At 38.2% G+C, this 18,248-nt stretch overlaps 1 protein-coding gene across 1 annotated transcript; it reads right to left on the reverse strand.

Annotated features, from left to right (window-relative positions):
- Positions 1 to 3,903: 3,903 nt before the first annotated feature.
- Positions 3,904 to 9,322, reverse strand: LOC108669709 (coiled-coil domain-containing protein 12). Its single transcript, XM_018157112.2, has 4 exons — positions 8,943 to 9,322; positions 6,814 to 6,932; positions 6,165 to 6,291; positions 3,904 to 5,538 (listed from the first exon to the last, which is right to left on the reverse strand). Exons 1-4 carry the CDS (start codon positions 8,991 to 8,993, stop codon positions 5,323 to 5,325), a joined length of 513 nt encoding a protein of 170 aa, XP_018012601.1. The 5' UTR covers positions 8,994 to 9,322; the 3' UTR covers positions 3,904 to 5,322.
- Positions 9,323 to 18,248: the final 8,926 nt, after the last annotated feature.

Raw genomic sequence — 18,248 nt, forward strand, 5'->3', positions numbered from 1 at the left:
ATGGAAGGCACTACCTGTGTACCTGACACCTGATAAGTCAGCACATCCTATGTTGTATAGCTACACTAAAGCAAGTACCTCACAGGCTGATTCAGGCTCACAGCTACCATGGCCGTTCGCATGTTCGATGCTCAATCGTAAGAAGCGGTCGTCTACCTTACACGATGCGATATTGTATACGGACGCATAATTCATCTTAACTTAGCAACTCGCACAACAAATTCAGTTATTTTCCTAGAATTCACATCGTGCCTGCATTTATTTTCGTCGCCGGTTCATAATCATCTTTGACTCTGCTATGGAAACTGTTTTAGTTTCAATATTCCCGGCCAAAGATCTAACATCGGTGCATCTTTAGATCTGGAGCCGCAGGCCTCTTCAGCGCGTTTATCGTAAACTTGAAGTAGGTTATTAATGTGAAACCTGCAACCTCGAATGGAAGCTGATACTAATAGTGTGTAAAATTTATTGAAACGAACTGAAATAATTCTGAACGAGCTATCACTTTGTTCATTGATTCTGTGACGAGAGCCTTGAAATGGCTTGCGACAAATATTTATCAATCCTAAGAAATTTTTAATGAATAATAGAAATTAAAATAGCACGTATTAGTCTACCATTTGCTGCTAGTCTACCAGTCACTGGGAATCCTCCAGTTGTATTCCCAGTTACTGTTAATTAACGTCGAGTTACAATTTTTTCCGAAATAAAATTAGAGCTGGAATATTTTTACTGCAATGGTACAAATATGCTCCGTAACTCCAAGCGTGATAACTGCTAGAGGACATCGCGACTGAAAACAAAAACAGATAACAAATTATACCTTCAATTAGAATGATAATTAATAGCTGCAATTTCTTTGAAATGATGCCTATTGTTGGTCCATTACTTTCAAGCGAATTTCCACAGTGTCGTTGGAGTGAGAGTTGCTTTGAGCACTTGCATGCACACATGGTTAGCTGGGAAAATGTTTGGTTTATAGATTTGTGTTTAAATCCTAACTAAATGGTGGTGACAGCTCATTAAATTCTCTGTGTATCCAGCTACCCAATAAGATCTATGCTGTCCAAATACGTTACTTTTTATTAATGAAAACTAATTGGGTATGAAAATGACCTTAAAGTCGTTGCAGTATAACAACTCAATAGCCTTTTTCAGTAATGGCCTAAACACGTTATTCCTCTCACTCGGTAAGAGTAGGGCATTTCAGGTTCTCAGCATTTTTAGCGCATTTTCACATTTATGGAAAAAATGCACTATTGTGCTCGCCATGTCCGTCTGTCTGTCCGTCCGAGACTTCACGTTTTCGTCGACGAGAAAATGCGCGCTCTGTCACTCACTGCAGTGAGGACTGAGTTATATTTTTTTTGTGTCAGTGGATAACCAAGAGTCTTGAAGAGCCATTGTTGTAGTTTGGTTATACTACTGGAAGCTTGTAAAATAATTTGATAATATTAAAATGATAATAATAATAAACTGTGATGAGACACGGAAAAATTATACTCTAACTGCCCATTAGCTCGAAAGAAATTGCATTCAATCGTTACATCATAAAGGCCATCAAAGTCAATTCCCTGCATTGTACACATGACTAGATATAGTCTTGGTGCTGCTGCCAACGATTGGCAAGTAGAACTAACGCGCAAGCAAGGCCAGAGGGTAGAGAAAAGGAGTGGGCCAGAGATTGTCTACTCAACACGCCAAATAAAATTGGAGGCGTTTATATTTTAACCTTATGGGCTGCCCAACTAAAAAGAATAATACGTCTTTCTCGCGAGAGAAACTACTTTGAACAAGATTTACGATCCTACAGTAGATTTATTATTTCTCATTCATGTGTGCCAAATGCACCAAGGGCATGTCTAATGTACTCCAATGGCTTGCGCTGTCGGATGAGAAAGTGGTCATGAGAGAGAAAAACTATCGCAAGGTTTGAGCGATATGAAATGTAGTTAAAAATTGTTAGATTCAACTAGTTGCAAATTATTTTTCTAAAATAGTCCGAGTAATGAAAAATATAACGGCTTAGCAGCGGAGAGCCAATTATTTGATAAACTCCACGTACTCATTAGTATGGAAAAATATCATGCTACTAATAACTGTACGTATCTTAAGGAACTGTCACATCGTATACAGTGGGAGAGGTCTGTGCTGTGACTATTCAGGACAGCTTCCAACAAGAACAATGATTCTACTAACATCTCCACACAAACAACACCAACGAGCTGAACGCAGATACACTAAGAATACGTATGTTTCCACGGTTTTTTTTTCTCTCCACAAAAATTTTCATGTAAAATAATATAAACAGATGGGAATTAGGAACAAACACTAGTATCAAAAAATGTACTAAAATAGTCTAAGCTTATTTATCACAGATCATTGTAAGACCGAGAAGAAATATTACATGGTAGCAAGGTACACCTGAAATCGGATCGTGTCAATAAATACTTCAACCAAAAATGAAAATGGTGAGGTATGGCCAACAAGAATATGCATAACTATGCGAATTGTGCCCGCAAACTTTAAAATTCACAATCATGAAACCTACTCGCAAATGAAATGACTAAAATAATTTTGTATTCGTATTGTTAACAGAAAAATATCAAGTATCACGTTGCATAGGTATAATAAATAGTCATTACTGTAAAAGGAACAGATTCAATCATCGTCAATTTGATCGTTCAAAATCAAATCCGCAGGCATAAAAATCAAATTCGTAAATGAAATGTTACCTTTTTCAAACATATTGTAACAATATCCCACTAACTGACTTGTTCAACATAAGTTCACGTACTAATACCAAATAAAAACAAAATTCGGGAAACAATTCTACATACCTACCTGGTTCGTTTCGGCAATGCAAGTAACAATTATATTTCTGCTTTGTCTACTTAATTTTGTACGACATTCAAGTTAGTTAGTAACTAAAAGCTCTTGAAATTTCCTACTTGATTTAATGAAAAAATTCACGTCTATGTATTGCAAGTGGGATGGAAAATTTTGCATCATACAAGTTTGAAAATAGTGATAAAATTTTCGGTAACAAAGAATCTTCACGGAACTAAAAATTTTTCAAGTTAAATGTATAATATAAGAGCTCTAACGCGGTCGACACATCATTCGCCAAAACCATTGCTCTCTATCCGCCTCCCGCCTCACTCCCAAATAAAAATAGTAACCGAAAAACACTATCATAGAGCCATCTTCGGAGCTGAAGATTGATTGATTGATTGATTTTTATTCACATAGGAGCTCTAGTTACAATTCAAAAGAGAAAAAGAAAAACATTTACAAAATAATAGAGACATCCAAGTGAATGCCCATAAGCAGATAAGCTTCGCAGGCAACAGAGGTGATTAAAACTCTATTCCAATGATAAGTCAAAGAAGTTAAGAGCAACAGAAAGTTTCTAAATTAAACACATACAAGGAAAGAAAACCTCAAGAAAACTGATAACAGGACGTCACTAAAATTAAGCGTAACAAAGCAATATCAATATAACAGTGATTAAAGATGGGTAAAAACTTGAAATATAGTCAAAAATATTCAGAACCTGCATGACAAACGAAGTCAAATTAATACTGGTCAATAATAAATTTACGGAATTTCGTTTTTAAAAGTAATTTGGAACAATCGTTTTTAAAATCTTCATGCAATTCATTAAAATATTTGACGCAGTTAAAAACAGTACCGCTTTTTTTCTACTTCCAGACGAACCGCTGGCAAGTTAAATCGTACGCCCCTGGTATTATGGGAATGTTGAGGGACGAGAGAGGCGAAGGCGGACTCAAAAAGACGATCATCATGGAAAAGTGCCCTATGCATGAATTTTAAAAGCTCAAGTTTATACATATCGTCGAGTTTCAAGATTTTAGACTGCTTATATAATACGCAGCACACTTCGTCGAAGGAACTTCTCGAGACATAAAACACTGCGTCGTCGGCAAAAAGTTTGCAGTTCACATTAAGAGATGAAGCAATGTCATTAATAAAAATAGTAAAGAAAAGAGGTCCCAGTACAGAGCCTTGTGGCACACCTATATTGATTGGTTTTATGGGTGAATTGAACTCGTTTAGCGCGATGAACTGTTCTCTATTCGAGAGGTAAGACTGAATAAGTGAGAGGAAGGTCCCTCTAATACCATAACGGTGTAGCTTCCCTAGAAGAATTCGGTGATTCACACAATCAAAAGCCTTCTGTAGGTCCAGAAAAAGAGCGACACAGTAATCTTTTTGAATGGTACGTCCTAAGAAGGTCTTGAACTAGATAAAATATAGCCATGGTTGTGTTGCTACCCTTACGGAAACCAAACTGGTTATCGGATATAATTGAAAATTTATCGAAAAAAGTAGTTAGTCTAGAGTGGAGAATTTTTTCAAAAATCTTATTAAGATATGACAGGGTTGATATAGGACGGTAATTAGAGACTTTGTAAGGGTCACCCGATTTAAAAATAGGTATGACTCGAGCTCGTTTCAGTAAATTAGGATACACTCCTGTGGACATACAGAGGTTAAAAATATGCGCTAAGACTGGCGCTACAGTGTCAGCTACAAGATACAATATTCTTGGCTGAAATTCATCGACCTGAAGTTTTTTGCCCTTGCACAGTCGTAAAATTTGCTTTATCTCAAATTCAGAAGTAGGAAAAAGGAAGCAGGATGCCTCACAGGAGGGATTTTCATTCATCAAATTATCGTTCACAGGACCTAAGTTTTTTGTGATATCGTTAGCAACAGAGATGAAATAATTGTTAAATTCAGTTGCTGCATCGGTACCGGAAATTATCTCATTATTTTTTAACAATTCAATCAAGAATAATTAGCCTGGTTAGGCCAGTCGCCGATTCTTTTAGTCTTCGTGACTTGTTATATATATACTGTATAATCAATTTTTAAATATCCGTTTTTTATAGAAAGTTCTTACGTTTATAATTAAATGATTTAACTTGATATTTTTCAGCAATTTAATATTAGTGCTTACCTCAATGGGTTTGAAATACATTCTAAATACCTGTAAGGTCACTCTTTCCCAGTTCTCAAGTCTGCGTAAATTAATTTATGAATAAAATAATTAAACCACAGGTTACTCAAATGAAAGTGGCATATTCATATTTGCTTCTCGAGTTCTTATGCTGAGTTCTAATACAGACCCTGTGTCATCAGCAACACCAGCCAGCGATCGGCAGTGTCGAGGCGACTAAACAGCGCGAGCGTAAACAAAGCTGTTTGCAACTTTGTCTAAGTATCTAGTGTCAACGTTGTGTGGTCCGTATGTGCAACTGCGGCAAGCAGGTCTAGCAGACGTCAGCTCCGTGTTCAGTCTTCATCATCCGTGTGAGCAGCGGCGGCAGCACCGGCGTTCACGGCGGCCAGCAAGTCGTGCTTGTCTTGAGCAGCTTCCTCTTTGAGCCGCTCTCTGATGAGCTCAGCGATGGCGCGGTCAGTCGCTCGCTCCAGCTTCTCCAGGCGAGGCTCGATGGCGCGCTTCAGGTCAAACGTGATTTTTTTGGGTGCCAAACTGCTAAGCTCAACCTGAATTTTGAAACATGAATATGAGATAGTAGTATATAAAATATGTTCAGGCTATCAGTTCTCAAATTATGCTGGAATTGAAAAAAATGCCCAACTTTTTGTCTCATCCACTAAGGATTATGTTCGATTTTCTTATTATATTTATTATTTCTAGTTAAGTAATATATTCTAATTTAGCCTTTTGCATTCTCACATGGCAGATAGTAAAATACTGATGCAATTTAATACTCGATAATAGAACTGGGAAGAATGGCAAATTTTGAGATATATTGTCAACATTTTAGATGTTGATGCCAAAAGTTGCAATTAGCAAGGATATCATCTGTATTTTGACACTGTGCCAACAAAATTCTGTATCATAATAAAAAATTCTACAAATAGAACGATAACATTGAATTGTAATGTGACACAATATCATCAATTTTATAATTGAACCGTGGAGGTGGGAGCAGGCAATTGGGCAGAAATACAAGTTATCTTACACGAATTGCATACAAAAAGATTAAACAAACACGCGTGTAACAATGGTAAATGAGAAATTTAGCTTTTTTCAAAAATGCAGGGAGTGTTTTTCTAATGAAATCAAACCATATAGAACAAATTATGTTATGACTGTAGCAACTAACTTGTTGCAAGGATTTAGCAGCTTTATTAGCATCAGCAACTTGCTCCTCTACTAATGTGTCGACATCAGCAGGCTTTGTGGGATCAAGGACACCCTCACTCAAAATTTCGCTCTCTGGCTGATAATTCCTGTAAAATCATAGGCAGAATTAGATTGGCAAAAATCATAACAACAATCATTTGGGAGGGGCATGGAAGAGATCATTAAATGGTCAGTCCCCCAATTATGCATTAAGTACCTACCATACCCCATGCCTCAAGATCAATGATAAAAAATTACTATTAAATACCCATAAAAATCAGCTGCTATAAAGCAAAACAATCCATAATTTTCTGATTGTTAGGAGACATATATGAAAAAATAGTCATGAAAATATAAAGACTTTGGTTTGCAAGGGTTCAAAAGACTGCCTCCTGCCTATCAAAGCTTTTAGATAAATATACCTACGCATAAGCTATTATCACTTGGCATCTGAAAACCTTGAGAATATTAATTCCTACAAAAATATATATTTCCTGAATTTCAAGAATGTGCAACCATTAAAAAAAGTATCATATTTTGTATCATATATCATCTCATAAAAATATTGTTTATCCAGGAAATAGTAATAAATATTTCAAACTGATATCACATTATAGTCATTATCTCACCTGAAGAGTATCTTAGGAGGAGGTAGCGCCTCATCTGCATCACCAGCATCAGAATTCTCTTTGGAATCCTCTTCATTCTTCTTTTTTCTGCTTTTCAACTCCTGTAGTCTTGCTTTGCGCTAAATAAACAGAACAAGATTAGCGCAGACAATTTCAAGGGCATAAACAAATTTTAGATGTATTAATAAATTTCCATTCAAAGCAGTATGAATATTATACAAAAAAAAAAAATTTGAACAGAGGATGCACATACAATCAGATGGTATTTCATTTTTTCAACTGTGTAGCAATAACATTCCATGAAATATGGTAAGAATCTCAGAGTTACACTAATCATAAGAGCAAAAAATCAAATGTCCAATCTCTGCCTACAACTCAAAAAATATATATAATTATATATTTTACATATATAATTAAATATCTATAAATTACACTTGTATAATTATGGAGCTTACACTGATCTTGCTGCAATGTTCTCCAGTTAACAATGGAGTAAAACACAGTAAAAAAAATTAAATTTCATATTTTTTACAACACTTCTCTTCAACTTCCCTTCTTGTTTGTCTGTCTGTCTGCTACAAATCTTATAATCAAAATTTAACATGCTTCTACTTATCCCATTGATTTGAAATTTAGCACGCTTGCGTAAATGTGGAGACAATGCAAGAATCAAATGACAAATTAAATGATTTTGAAAATTAAAAAAATTTCAACATCAAAAAAATTGGAAAAATAATTTTGTCAGCTACAAATCTTATAACTGATATTTGACACACTTTTACCTGTCCAATTGATCAGAAATTTTGCACACTAGTGTGAAGTCGGAGGCAATGCATGAATCAATTGACATTATAAATAATTTAAAAAAATTATATATTAAAAAAATTTAAATTAATTTTTTTAATATTCAAAAATAAAATGTGAAATTCATAGTACATTTTTAACACTTTGACTGTGACTTGCAAAATGGCCTGTATTCCAGTGATGCAACTCATTCAAACTTGAATAACTTTAATTACAGACAAGACAGTGAGACGAGGGCTAGTGCGCTGCTCTTGTCTAAGCAAGTTCTACAAGCTTCTTACATAAAAACCGTGAGCCTCTATTGGTGCATGTCGCCCGGAATGGAAACTTTCATCTTTCTAGGCAACATGTGGCATATGAGGCACATGGCATTTATTATACAACTACAATAAAAATTTGCATCATATGGGTACTAACACTTGAAAAAAAAACATTTTCTGAGCAAAAAGAATTGGAATGTAACTGCAATACTCAACCTACAAATCATTCTGGGGTAAAATGCTGCTAAGTGGGAAGTTTATAATTCATTTATATGATGTCTTACAAAACTGCTCTAAGCAAAGCATGAAGTGGTATCGACAACTGTTCAAGTTATTTTCAAAAACTGCTGTAGCAAATGCCTGGGACATGCATGCTTGTACCAAATATGGCGCACGTCACAGTCAATGTGTTAACATTGGAGACACTGGATTCTTTAGAAGCATTGTCTTTAAAAAGTAATTTTTAAATGTATATTTTATTTATTGGTAGTTTCTTATTGATGATACTCTTGTTTGTATGCTTTCAAATACAAAAACATTGTTGATGTATACAAAGATAAAGGATTAAGTAGTGACTACAAATGACTTCAGTTCTGTCAAGTTGTCTCAAAAATCTTAATGCAAAATAAACCTCAATCTAATTAAAATTACATCAATCTAATACTGTTGATAGTCAGTTCAAGCAAAAATTTATTTCAAATACAGAAAACTTTTTACATTAGAGCATTCCTTACAAGTTACAACCTTTTTTCTGCTAATTTAAACCAAAATATCAATGTGACGCAGCTCGGAGTAAGAATTTGACCACAATCCTGCTTTTAATTGAATTAATTAATTTGTTTATTGACTATTATGATAAGTATCAAATGACACAGTATTGATGTAAAAAGTTTAAGATTCCATTGTTTTTGACAAGATTGAAATATTATGTAGGGGAAAAAAATAGTTCACATTAATTGTTAGTTTTTAACAATAATTTCTGAAGCCTTTGAAAGTAAATAAAAGGGAGTTCAGAGAAATTTATTGTTTAAATAAAACCATTTGTTTATACTTATCAATTCTCACCTTGGCTGCAGCTTCTTCCAAAGTACCAACATTGTCTTCTTTAAGCCCCATTTTACAGCTCAGGTCTTGTATGCACAAGTAATTTATATTCTGTGAGCAAAATTAGCCAAACTATCAAATTGAATATAAATCAACTCACAATCCAGATTAGCTTATCAAGTTATCAAACAAACTTTAAGTTTGCTTCAACAAGGCAATTATACAAAAGTGCAGAAGAAAAAATTTGAAAATCTAGTGTGATTTACCCAATTCAATTTTTGAATATTTAAGCCATTTCAAACTTTTCATACAATGAGACAAGAAATTTGAGCAGAGTTTTCTTCTACTGTTCTTGGTTTCTGGGCTACTAACCCTTTAGCGGACAAGAATTAAAATATCCAGAAATTAAAATTTCAGAAAACATTTCAAGAAAGTAAGAAGTATTACCTACACAATATATTTATTTATACGAATTTTTGCAAATTTTGCCTATTGAAGGTTTAAAATTGCACTTGAAAAATTCAATATATGCGATCAGTACACAAAATTTTTCTTTATAATTAAAATTCAGTTTATGCAAATGAAAAATTAGAAACATAAAAATTTAATTTAATAAAATTTAATCAAGTTGCCAAAATAAATAAATATATATATATAGTCAGATGGGGTAAGACAGGACCGAAATCACTAACAAGCATGTAGCATCTATACCATGAATAAATAAAAAACCCTAAGAATGTTTCTATCATTCATTATCAAGTTAAAAGGCGCATTGAGTGATGAAATTAGCGTCGACATAAGTACAAAGTCAAGTAAATAGGATACTACTCAAAAATCAAAATTGTTAGGAATAATTACAAAATAACAAAATAATTTAGAATCAAAGCACCGAAAATCACTACAAAAGTAGTGATTTCGAGCCCGATGTAGTCCATATTGGGGAGAAGCCAATATGGACTACATCGGGCTCACAACTACGACATGAAGCCGACGTCTCACGTGCCACCTTCAGTCTGGTGGACCAAAGCCCACAACGAGACCATCACTCGTACGGTGCTGGAAGAATGCACCAGCATCGTCATGAGATGCCCCGACGCCAACCGACTCATGATAGCTGAGGCCCTCATCATTAAGGATAGGACCCCAGCCTTCAACCTTCAAACTACTGGATTTGTCAGAACCTTGAGACTGTTTTCGGAGTGATTTTCGGTGCTTTGATTCTAAATTATTTTGTGATTTTGTAATTATTCCTAACAATTTTGATTTTTGAGTAGTATCCTATTTACTTGACTTTGTACTTATGTCAACGCTAATTTCATCACTCAATGCGCCTTTTAACTTGATAATGAATGATAGAAACATTCGAAACGTCGTTAACAAAATAAAAATGTCCATCGGTAACCTGATTTTCGATTTGCCAGTTCAAACTAAAAATATTGTTCGATATATTGAAAAAACTAATAAGAAAATTGCGAATAAAACAAATTCTCTGGTCTTCAAGGAAACCTGCTTGAAAGAAGAAATTCTGCCAACCTATACTAATATTTCAATTTGTGGACTTTGCAGCTGGTGATGCTGTAGATAGAACGATGGTCAGATAATTAGTGATTGACTGAGGCACTATAAGGATGCCTCAAAAACAAACAGGAAGCCGTGGTGAGGCTTTTTGTGACGCGATTTCAAGTGATCATATATGGTAACTTACCCATGAAAGGGTTAAACTAAGAATAAATGTAATACATATTATCCCTAACACAGATGATCAGAATCATCAGATCCGTAACATGCTAGCAGAAACTGCTATGTTGCTAGCTGACACATCATACATTATAATGTTTGCGTAAATCTAATAATTCATGCGATTGATGTGGTTGTAAAATCTTGACATTTTCCTTCTATATTATTACTACTGACTGTCAATGCCACTAAAGTTGCCACCCCACTAAAATTGCCATTCTACAATTAATATGGAAATAATTCTTAAGCTTCAACAAATACAAACATTTCTTTATCATAGAAAAATCAAGATTATTTTTTAATCTTTCATAAACATAGTATAATGCATTTTCAATCATTAATATGTAAATAGTTTTAAGAATTCAAATTAACATGACAAACATTCTTAAAGCAAAACAAATTTGCTCCTCTCTGCACCAAGTTGGGCCTAGGGCAAGGCCTTACTTTACCCTTTCTTAAATGTTTTACTATATCAACATACCAGAAAAATCCATCATAAATGTGACCCATCCATAATTTTTTATGATAGATTGATTAATTACTGATACAGTGATACAATTTGGTTAATCACTTAATGACATTTGTCTGGTCAGTCATAGTATGTTAGGTGATAACGCAAGTTTAAAATGTAAGTTCAGAACTTCACCAGACTAGTCCACACTCCACAGTGTCTGAAGATGCTTCTTGTTGGAATTTATGGGAGCCTCTGAAGACTAGTTCAAACTTCAATGCAGCCCATGTCAGGACAGTTTAAGGAATTTGACTGAATTTTGTTTTCAGGTACAAAATTGGGTGTCTTGAAGAGATACTCAAGATTTTTCAATGGCTGAAGAGCTACATAACAGGGCTGGAAAAGTCCTATTTTTTATGAAAATGTTGTGGCTCTAATTGCGTATAGGTACCTAATTTCAGTAAGAATGAAATCTCGTGGCTTTAATGTCATGTATTTTTGTTTGATTGAAAAAATTGCAGTTTGCACTCCACAAACATGTCATTTCATAAATTTTTAACTTCTGCAATCTGCAATACGTCGACAATCTTGCCAAAATATACTGCACAACGTAATTACAACAAGTCAATCTAAAACATTTTCTTAAAAATTACATAGTTGTAGTCACGTTGTTATCATGTGAGTCTCAGCGCACCGCGAGTTACAATTTATTCCCTCTTATAACAGGAAGGGCCACGACAATGAGAATGAGTAAATATTTGTGGAAGCGCTAATTCTTGTCTAAATTTAAAGTTTGAAAGCTTAAAGGTTTTAAATTTTATTAGGAACAATATCAGATAAACAAATTAAGGTTTGCAGTAGACAAAAATAAAATCCAAAAATCACTAATAAGGGAAGAGCACAGGCTTGGTTAATGTGAACTTGACATTACCAAGCCAGCTGTAAAAATAGATTAAATTAATAAAATATTAAAGGATGTTTAACGTGAGAAGTTGTGATTTAAATGATTAATTAGTAATCAAGCATTGCAGGGTAAGTAAAGGCAAGGGACTTATCAGTTAACCTTAACAAAGGAAGCAAGGGATATAGTCATAATTAAATGGAATCAAAACAAGTTAAGTAACCAAAGAACCAAAAGGGTTTGCAAGGTGAACACGGTTGACAATGCAATGACAGACTATCAAGTATAGTTGACTATTTGTTTAAAATAGGAATCATGAGAAAATGCAGTAGTATTGCAATGAATCAAGAATCATAATAAATCAAGAACCAATGCACTATTTACAGAAAACACAAGTAAATTAAAATGCAGACATAACATATATATACAAGGGTGACCATTCACTAACCAGCATGGCTAAGCAAGAGTGGTCAGGACTGTCAGACCACTCTGTTAAACAGCTGAGTGTTGTATTCATTTGGCTCAGCTTTATAAATAAATGAATATCTGTAACAGAGACTGAAACTGAAGAGGACAAAGGCATTGAGGTGAGGTAAAGGCAAGGCCGGAGGCAAATAACAAGGATAAATAAGCACAGATAGGCTGTGCTACACAAGCCACAAAAGCCTCCTGGCAACAATGCTACTCATGTCAGAGCGGCCAGACTGCATTATCATGTGATCAGTTAGTTGCCAACTTGCCACTTAACACGTTGACTACGATTGCTTCATCTTGTACTATTATTTTATTTTTTGTACTTTTTTTTAAGCAGGGTTTCCAGACGGTCATTTTTTCCGGACAAATTCCGTGATTTAGTTTTTCTCAATTGCGTTGGCTGGCTAAAATTTATGATAGGGGTACTTCCTAATTAAATTTTAAATACTGCAAAAAGAAAATAAATGGAATTTTTATAGCGGAACCTACAAATAAACTAGTATACATTGAATTATCGGCCTTTTTTGGCCTTTTTTGTTCTCGGATTTGGCCGATTTTAGGCAACCTGAATTATGTACCACTACCTCTTGGAGAAATACATTTCGTGGTACGCATATGTACCAATACGTAGTCAACGTGTTTGGTGATGACAAATGTTAGTGTTGACTTTTTATGGTAAAATTAGAGATTAGGGGTAACACATGTGTGGGACTTGGTAAGAGGTTTGTGGTTGCCAGCTTGTAAATGGCTTTTAATGGTCAAGGTATAGAATTCATGGCTCAAAAAAATTAAATCATGGCTCAAACAGGCTCATTGCTCAAAGAAATGGCATCATAGCTGTCAAATCCAGAAAATCATGGCTCAAAAAATTCAGTCGTGGCTTGCCATTGCCAAGTAGATATATTCCATTTCCATGCCAGCGCCAAGGCCAAAGTGGAGACTACACAGTACACCGGGATGGAGAGCACCACGCCAGGGCAGAAGGCCCCACACCAGGGCAGAGAATCCCGCTCCAGGGCAGAAAGTCCCACTCCAGGGCAGAAAGTCCCACTCCAGGGCAGATAGCCCCACTTGGCTACTCCAACTCCAAGCAGACCAAGCCCCACTCCAAGCAGACATGCAGACCAAGCCCCAGGGCAGTCTGGGCAGCCCGGCAGGGCAGAAAGTCCCACACCAGGGCCAGCCTGCCAGGTACCTGGGGAGACAGTCTCCCCAGCCCCCAGGTACCTGGCACTCTGGTAGGCTAACTTAACCTAATCCCAGCTGGGCCAGCCCCCCCAGGTGTCTCCCAGAGACTCACCTGGGGCTGGGGCCTGGGGACCATAGTGCATAGTGGCAATGCAGAGAGTTTTTTAGACTCTCCCTCAAGTTCATATTTGGAATGAGTCCTATAAGTAGACCAGTAAAGTATCCTGGATACCAGCATTATTATATACAAGAAATTGGTATAAATCTGAAGTAAATGAGGAAATTTAAAAAGAACTGATTCTAAAAAATCTGTGCTTTGTCACTATGCTGGGGACAGTGAGTGGGAGTGTGGGACAGTGGACACTAACAGTAACAGTGACTAACTCACTAACGACTAACCTAACCACTCACACTCTCACAGTGACTCACTGAGCCCTGAGAACACTAACCACTCACCTGCACACCTCGCACCTGGGGACACCTGGACACTAAGTCACTAACCACCCACCTGGCCTGAGGGCTGGGGCCTGGGGGCACCAACCACAACCAGTCATTGCAGTCAACCACTCACCTGGGCTGGGCCCGCTGAGGGCAGTCCAGGGCAGTGAGGGCACTAACCAGACATCAGTGAGAAACCACAAAGTCACAAACCCAAACCACCTGGGCCCTGGGGGACTGGGGTAGCAGGGGCACTAACCACACTTACACACATCATGACACATGGATACAAAGAAGAGGCAACTTAAAATCTTTGTAGCCTAACATGATGTTTTTGCCCTTGTAAAAATTTGCTAATGCTTCCCCGTTCAAGAGCGTGAAGACGGTTTCACACAATGCAGTCAGCCAGTCAGTGAAGCCAGTCACAACTACCGTAGGTGACGTCCAAAAAACTAGGTCGTGACGTGAGTAGCTGAGTAGTTTCAAAGTTTTGCAGTTAGCTGCCTGGAGCATTAACAGTTGTTAATTTTCACTTCAGCTGGTAGTACCCTAAGCCGGCTCTACGCCTCGGAGCAGGGCAGCACTGTATTTCAAAAGTTCGAGATAGTTCAACTGTTCAAGTGAGGTGGAACTGTTCAAGAAAGATGACTTGGCACTTGGCAGCCCGCCGGCCCGAAGCCAGCTCCTACTGTCACGGGAGATCAACACAATAAACCTCTTGCCTCAACGGTTATAGTACCCCCTTGAAGATGATGATGATGATGATGTCTTTTTTTCAGGCGTCGTAAAGGACCCCAAACAGGTCAGTTGTCACACCTGGACACGGCAATTTCAACGCTTCTTTTCAAGTTTGCTTAGTCGTCACTGGTTTCTATGATTTCAAGAGCAGTAAACTTGGCAGGGCTTTAGCTTCACAATGTCCCCATCCGGCCGGTACTTGTGAGAAAGGTGATTACGGCCTTGATCACAAGGTGTTGCTCCTGTTTTGTGAGGTCACTCCCTCCCAGCAAGATTTGCACCGTCATGGTCTGTATGCCAATATTTTGCAAAGTCCTTCTCATGAGTTGGCGAGCATTGTTATATTGGGCGCATTCAAGTAGAAAGTGGTCAATGGTTTCATCAACATTGCAAGTGTTGCACAGAGGAGAGTCTATCATTGAAAAGCGGTGCAAGTAGGCATTTACCCCAGCGTGTCCAACTCGAAGACGGGCTAACACGATAGATGCTCTACGAGATCTTGCATGTATCCATGGTGCCGGCTGCAGGCTTCTGCGGACCAGCAGAAGTCGTCTTCCTTTTCCAGTCTCATTAACACTCNGATGTAATCCTAGAATGAGTGCTCTCCAGAGGAGTGCCAACAAGGTTAGCAACAGGTGATGCACATTGGCATGGGCTCTTCGGCTCATGGTGGATTTCAGCTGCTGTAAGTCCTCTGTGAATTCCTGGATTTGGGCTGTTCACAACAGAGCTCCATGTACGAGTCCCATGGCTTGAGCCAGCAGTTGACTGTTGTTGGGTGGGGTGGTTCCAAATAAGAGGATCCGTCTTGTTATGAGTTGGTCTCGATCCATGAATTGGCTGCATTATAGAAGCCCCATTAGAAGGCTCTCCAGCTCGGGCAGGCATTCGGGGGCAGTCACGCGAGTTAGCCTTGTGGGCCTGACCACAGTTGGCACATTTAAATACAGTGCTTTTACAAAGGCTCACATGGTGAGGTCCAGCACAGATGAGGCACCGCACTGGGCTTCTACATCCCTGCGCTGTATGTCTCAGCCTCTGGCAGCGGAAGCACTGCAGAGGAGGGAACACAAAAGGTCTAACCTTGTAGCGAATTGGCCCAAACTTGATGTGAGATGGCAGAGCATCACCAGAGAAGATAAGGCGAAGTGATGTTGATGGGATGCGGGTTTGGTTTTCCTGCTTTTGAAGTCTCTCTATTTTAATGATTGATGCAGTTCCATCAATCTTTATGCATTCTCTTAGTGTTTCCACACTGGCTTCCACATCAACTGGGGATACTACTCCATATAGGTATTTTGCTTGATTTGGTCTACTGCACGTAACGTTCCAAGGTCCCAGCTTGGTACATGAAATCAAATTTTCAACGCTGCCAGAGTTGGCAAGTTCAATAGCAATCAACCCCTTCCTTAAGTTTACCCTGACATCTTTAATTACCTCAGATGAGTAAGGAGGGGAGGCAAGCGCTGTGCAGAGCTTGCCAGGAGAGGTAAGCATTTTATGAGCAGCATTGTCAGTCGGACGGACAAGTAAAACACAGTCATCATTTTGCTCTCTTCTCGATGTTGGAACATTGTCAACCTGAGCAGGCAGAACAGGTTCCTTAGTACCAGCATCCTTCTGCACGATTGCCACTGGCACCGGCAGAACTCGGTGGGTAGCTTCAACAGCTTTCTTTGGTGCAATTTCAGAGGTCATATCCTTAGATGCCTTCCTTTTCCGATTTCCTTGATTAGCAGACTCGATGTTATCATTTTCTTCCACTGCCCTCAGCTCCTGATCCCATTCTCCATCGGCCAAGATTGAGGCTATTTGTGACGCAGTCAAGTTGCCCTCCGATTGTTGGGAGTTGGCGGGAGGTCCGGGAGCGTCATAGCCTTCTCTAGACGTCATTGCTAGAGAGGTTCTTTCTAGCTTCTTGATTCAAATGATCCAATCGTTAACCTTTTATCAGTTATCTTTTTATGTTTCAATTGTATCAAGTAATATTACCGTTACTTGTATGAAATTCTTTGTTTCTTTCAAATTTAAGTACAACCACAGGTATGTCTGTCACCGGTCAAAGCTGACGAAATACCCCCTTGAAGATGCTTCGGTGTAAGCAAGGCCCGCGGCAAACAAACAATGAAGACGAAACGAAGTGTCAAACGTGGCGGACTGGCGGAGGATCGGGTCATTCGGTTGATACCGTAATTTAATAACCACAAGGCCTAGAGTGTAATAGAATATTACTATCAATCACTGGTGCAATAAGAACTAGTGATCTACCAACAACCTTTCATATTATATCAGCTCATTAACTCCAAGCATTTGTTCAATTGCGTTTGAAACAAATCTTCCCTACTCTATCCCAAACATTTTTTAATAATAATAATAATAACGGTTTCAGCGTTTAGTAGGCTGTAGGCCTGTCGCCGATTCTTAACATCGCAGAACATTCACAGCATTTTGCGGGCTTGAACTCGCAACTCACTGCTACAATTCTGCTGTGCTTAACCGCCCGGCCTCCTTGCCTATTCTGACCAGAAACTGGCGCACAGAGCTGGGATCGAACCCGCGCCTCTCTATTGCGCCAATCTTGGTACTCTGAACTTTAACCACTGGGCCATTAAACATTGAACATCACATTTTCGGGAGTACATTATGAAACAGTCAGTGTAAACTGTAAAGTGATGAAATATTTACAATTGTCATCTTATTTACTGTAAATCGCCACTCCATGCTTGAAGAACGATCAGACGCTATTACTATTACGAGTACCTAGATGCTAGATGCAGAAGCTATGAAGATGTTTATCGCTGTCGTACTTCCGAAGTTCCGAAGGGTCGCCACTCGCCTGTCGAAGACCACCACTGCCCTGGATGTAATGGACCATCATGATTCCTGCCTTCCGGAACGTATCCTTCAACACTTCTGGACAATCTTATCTAGGCCGTGCGTCAAACGGGACGCAGTATAGACCGCTACATAGCCCTTGCCCACAACTCAATATCTATTCCTTTCCGCTCGTAATCACGCTAGAGGGCATATTAGCCTGTGTGATTAAGTGCCTAAAGCCATAGGCGTCATTTCCTTTCCTGGATATGAATCAATCAGCCAGATAACATCAAGCCACCGAAGCAACAGCTGTGGGCAAATAGCTAAACTGTTGCGTGCTTGTATTAAACACAGCCTGGCGTATTCGCGGCTTTTGAAAATAAGCGCCTGACATAACAGCGCCGTTACGTCACAGCCACTGCTTCATGGCGCTCTACTCCACAGGCTAAAGCGCAAAACCGCCGTCCCTATAACGCCATGCCCCGGCTCTCCCCCTTCGCAGCCAGCAGAAGGCTTTTCTCGTTGCCCGATCAGTATGGTGCTTAAAGTTGGTGTGGGGAGATGACTCAGTTACCTACAGCTT

This window comes from Hyalella azteca, unplaced genomic scaffold (genome assembly GCF_000764305.2).
Source record: "Hyalella azteca isolate HAZT.00-mixed unplaced genomic scaffold, Hazt_2.0.2 contig13241, whole genome shotgun sequence".
In the NCBI taxonomy this organism is placed as follows: domain Eukaryota; kingdom Metazoa; phylum Arthropoda; class Malacostraca; order Amphipoda; family Hyalellidae; genus Hyalella; species Hyalella azteca.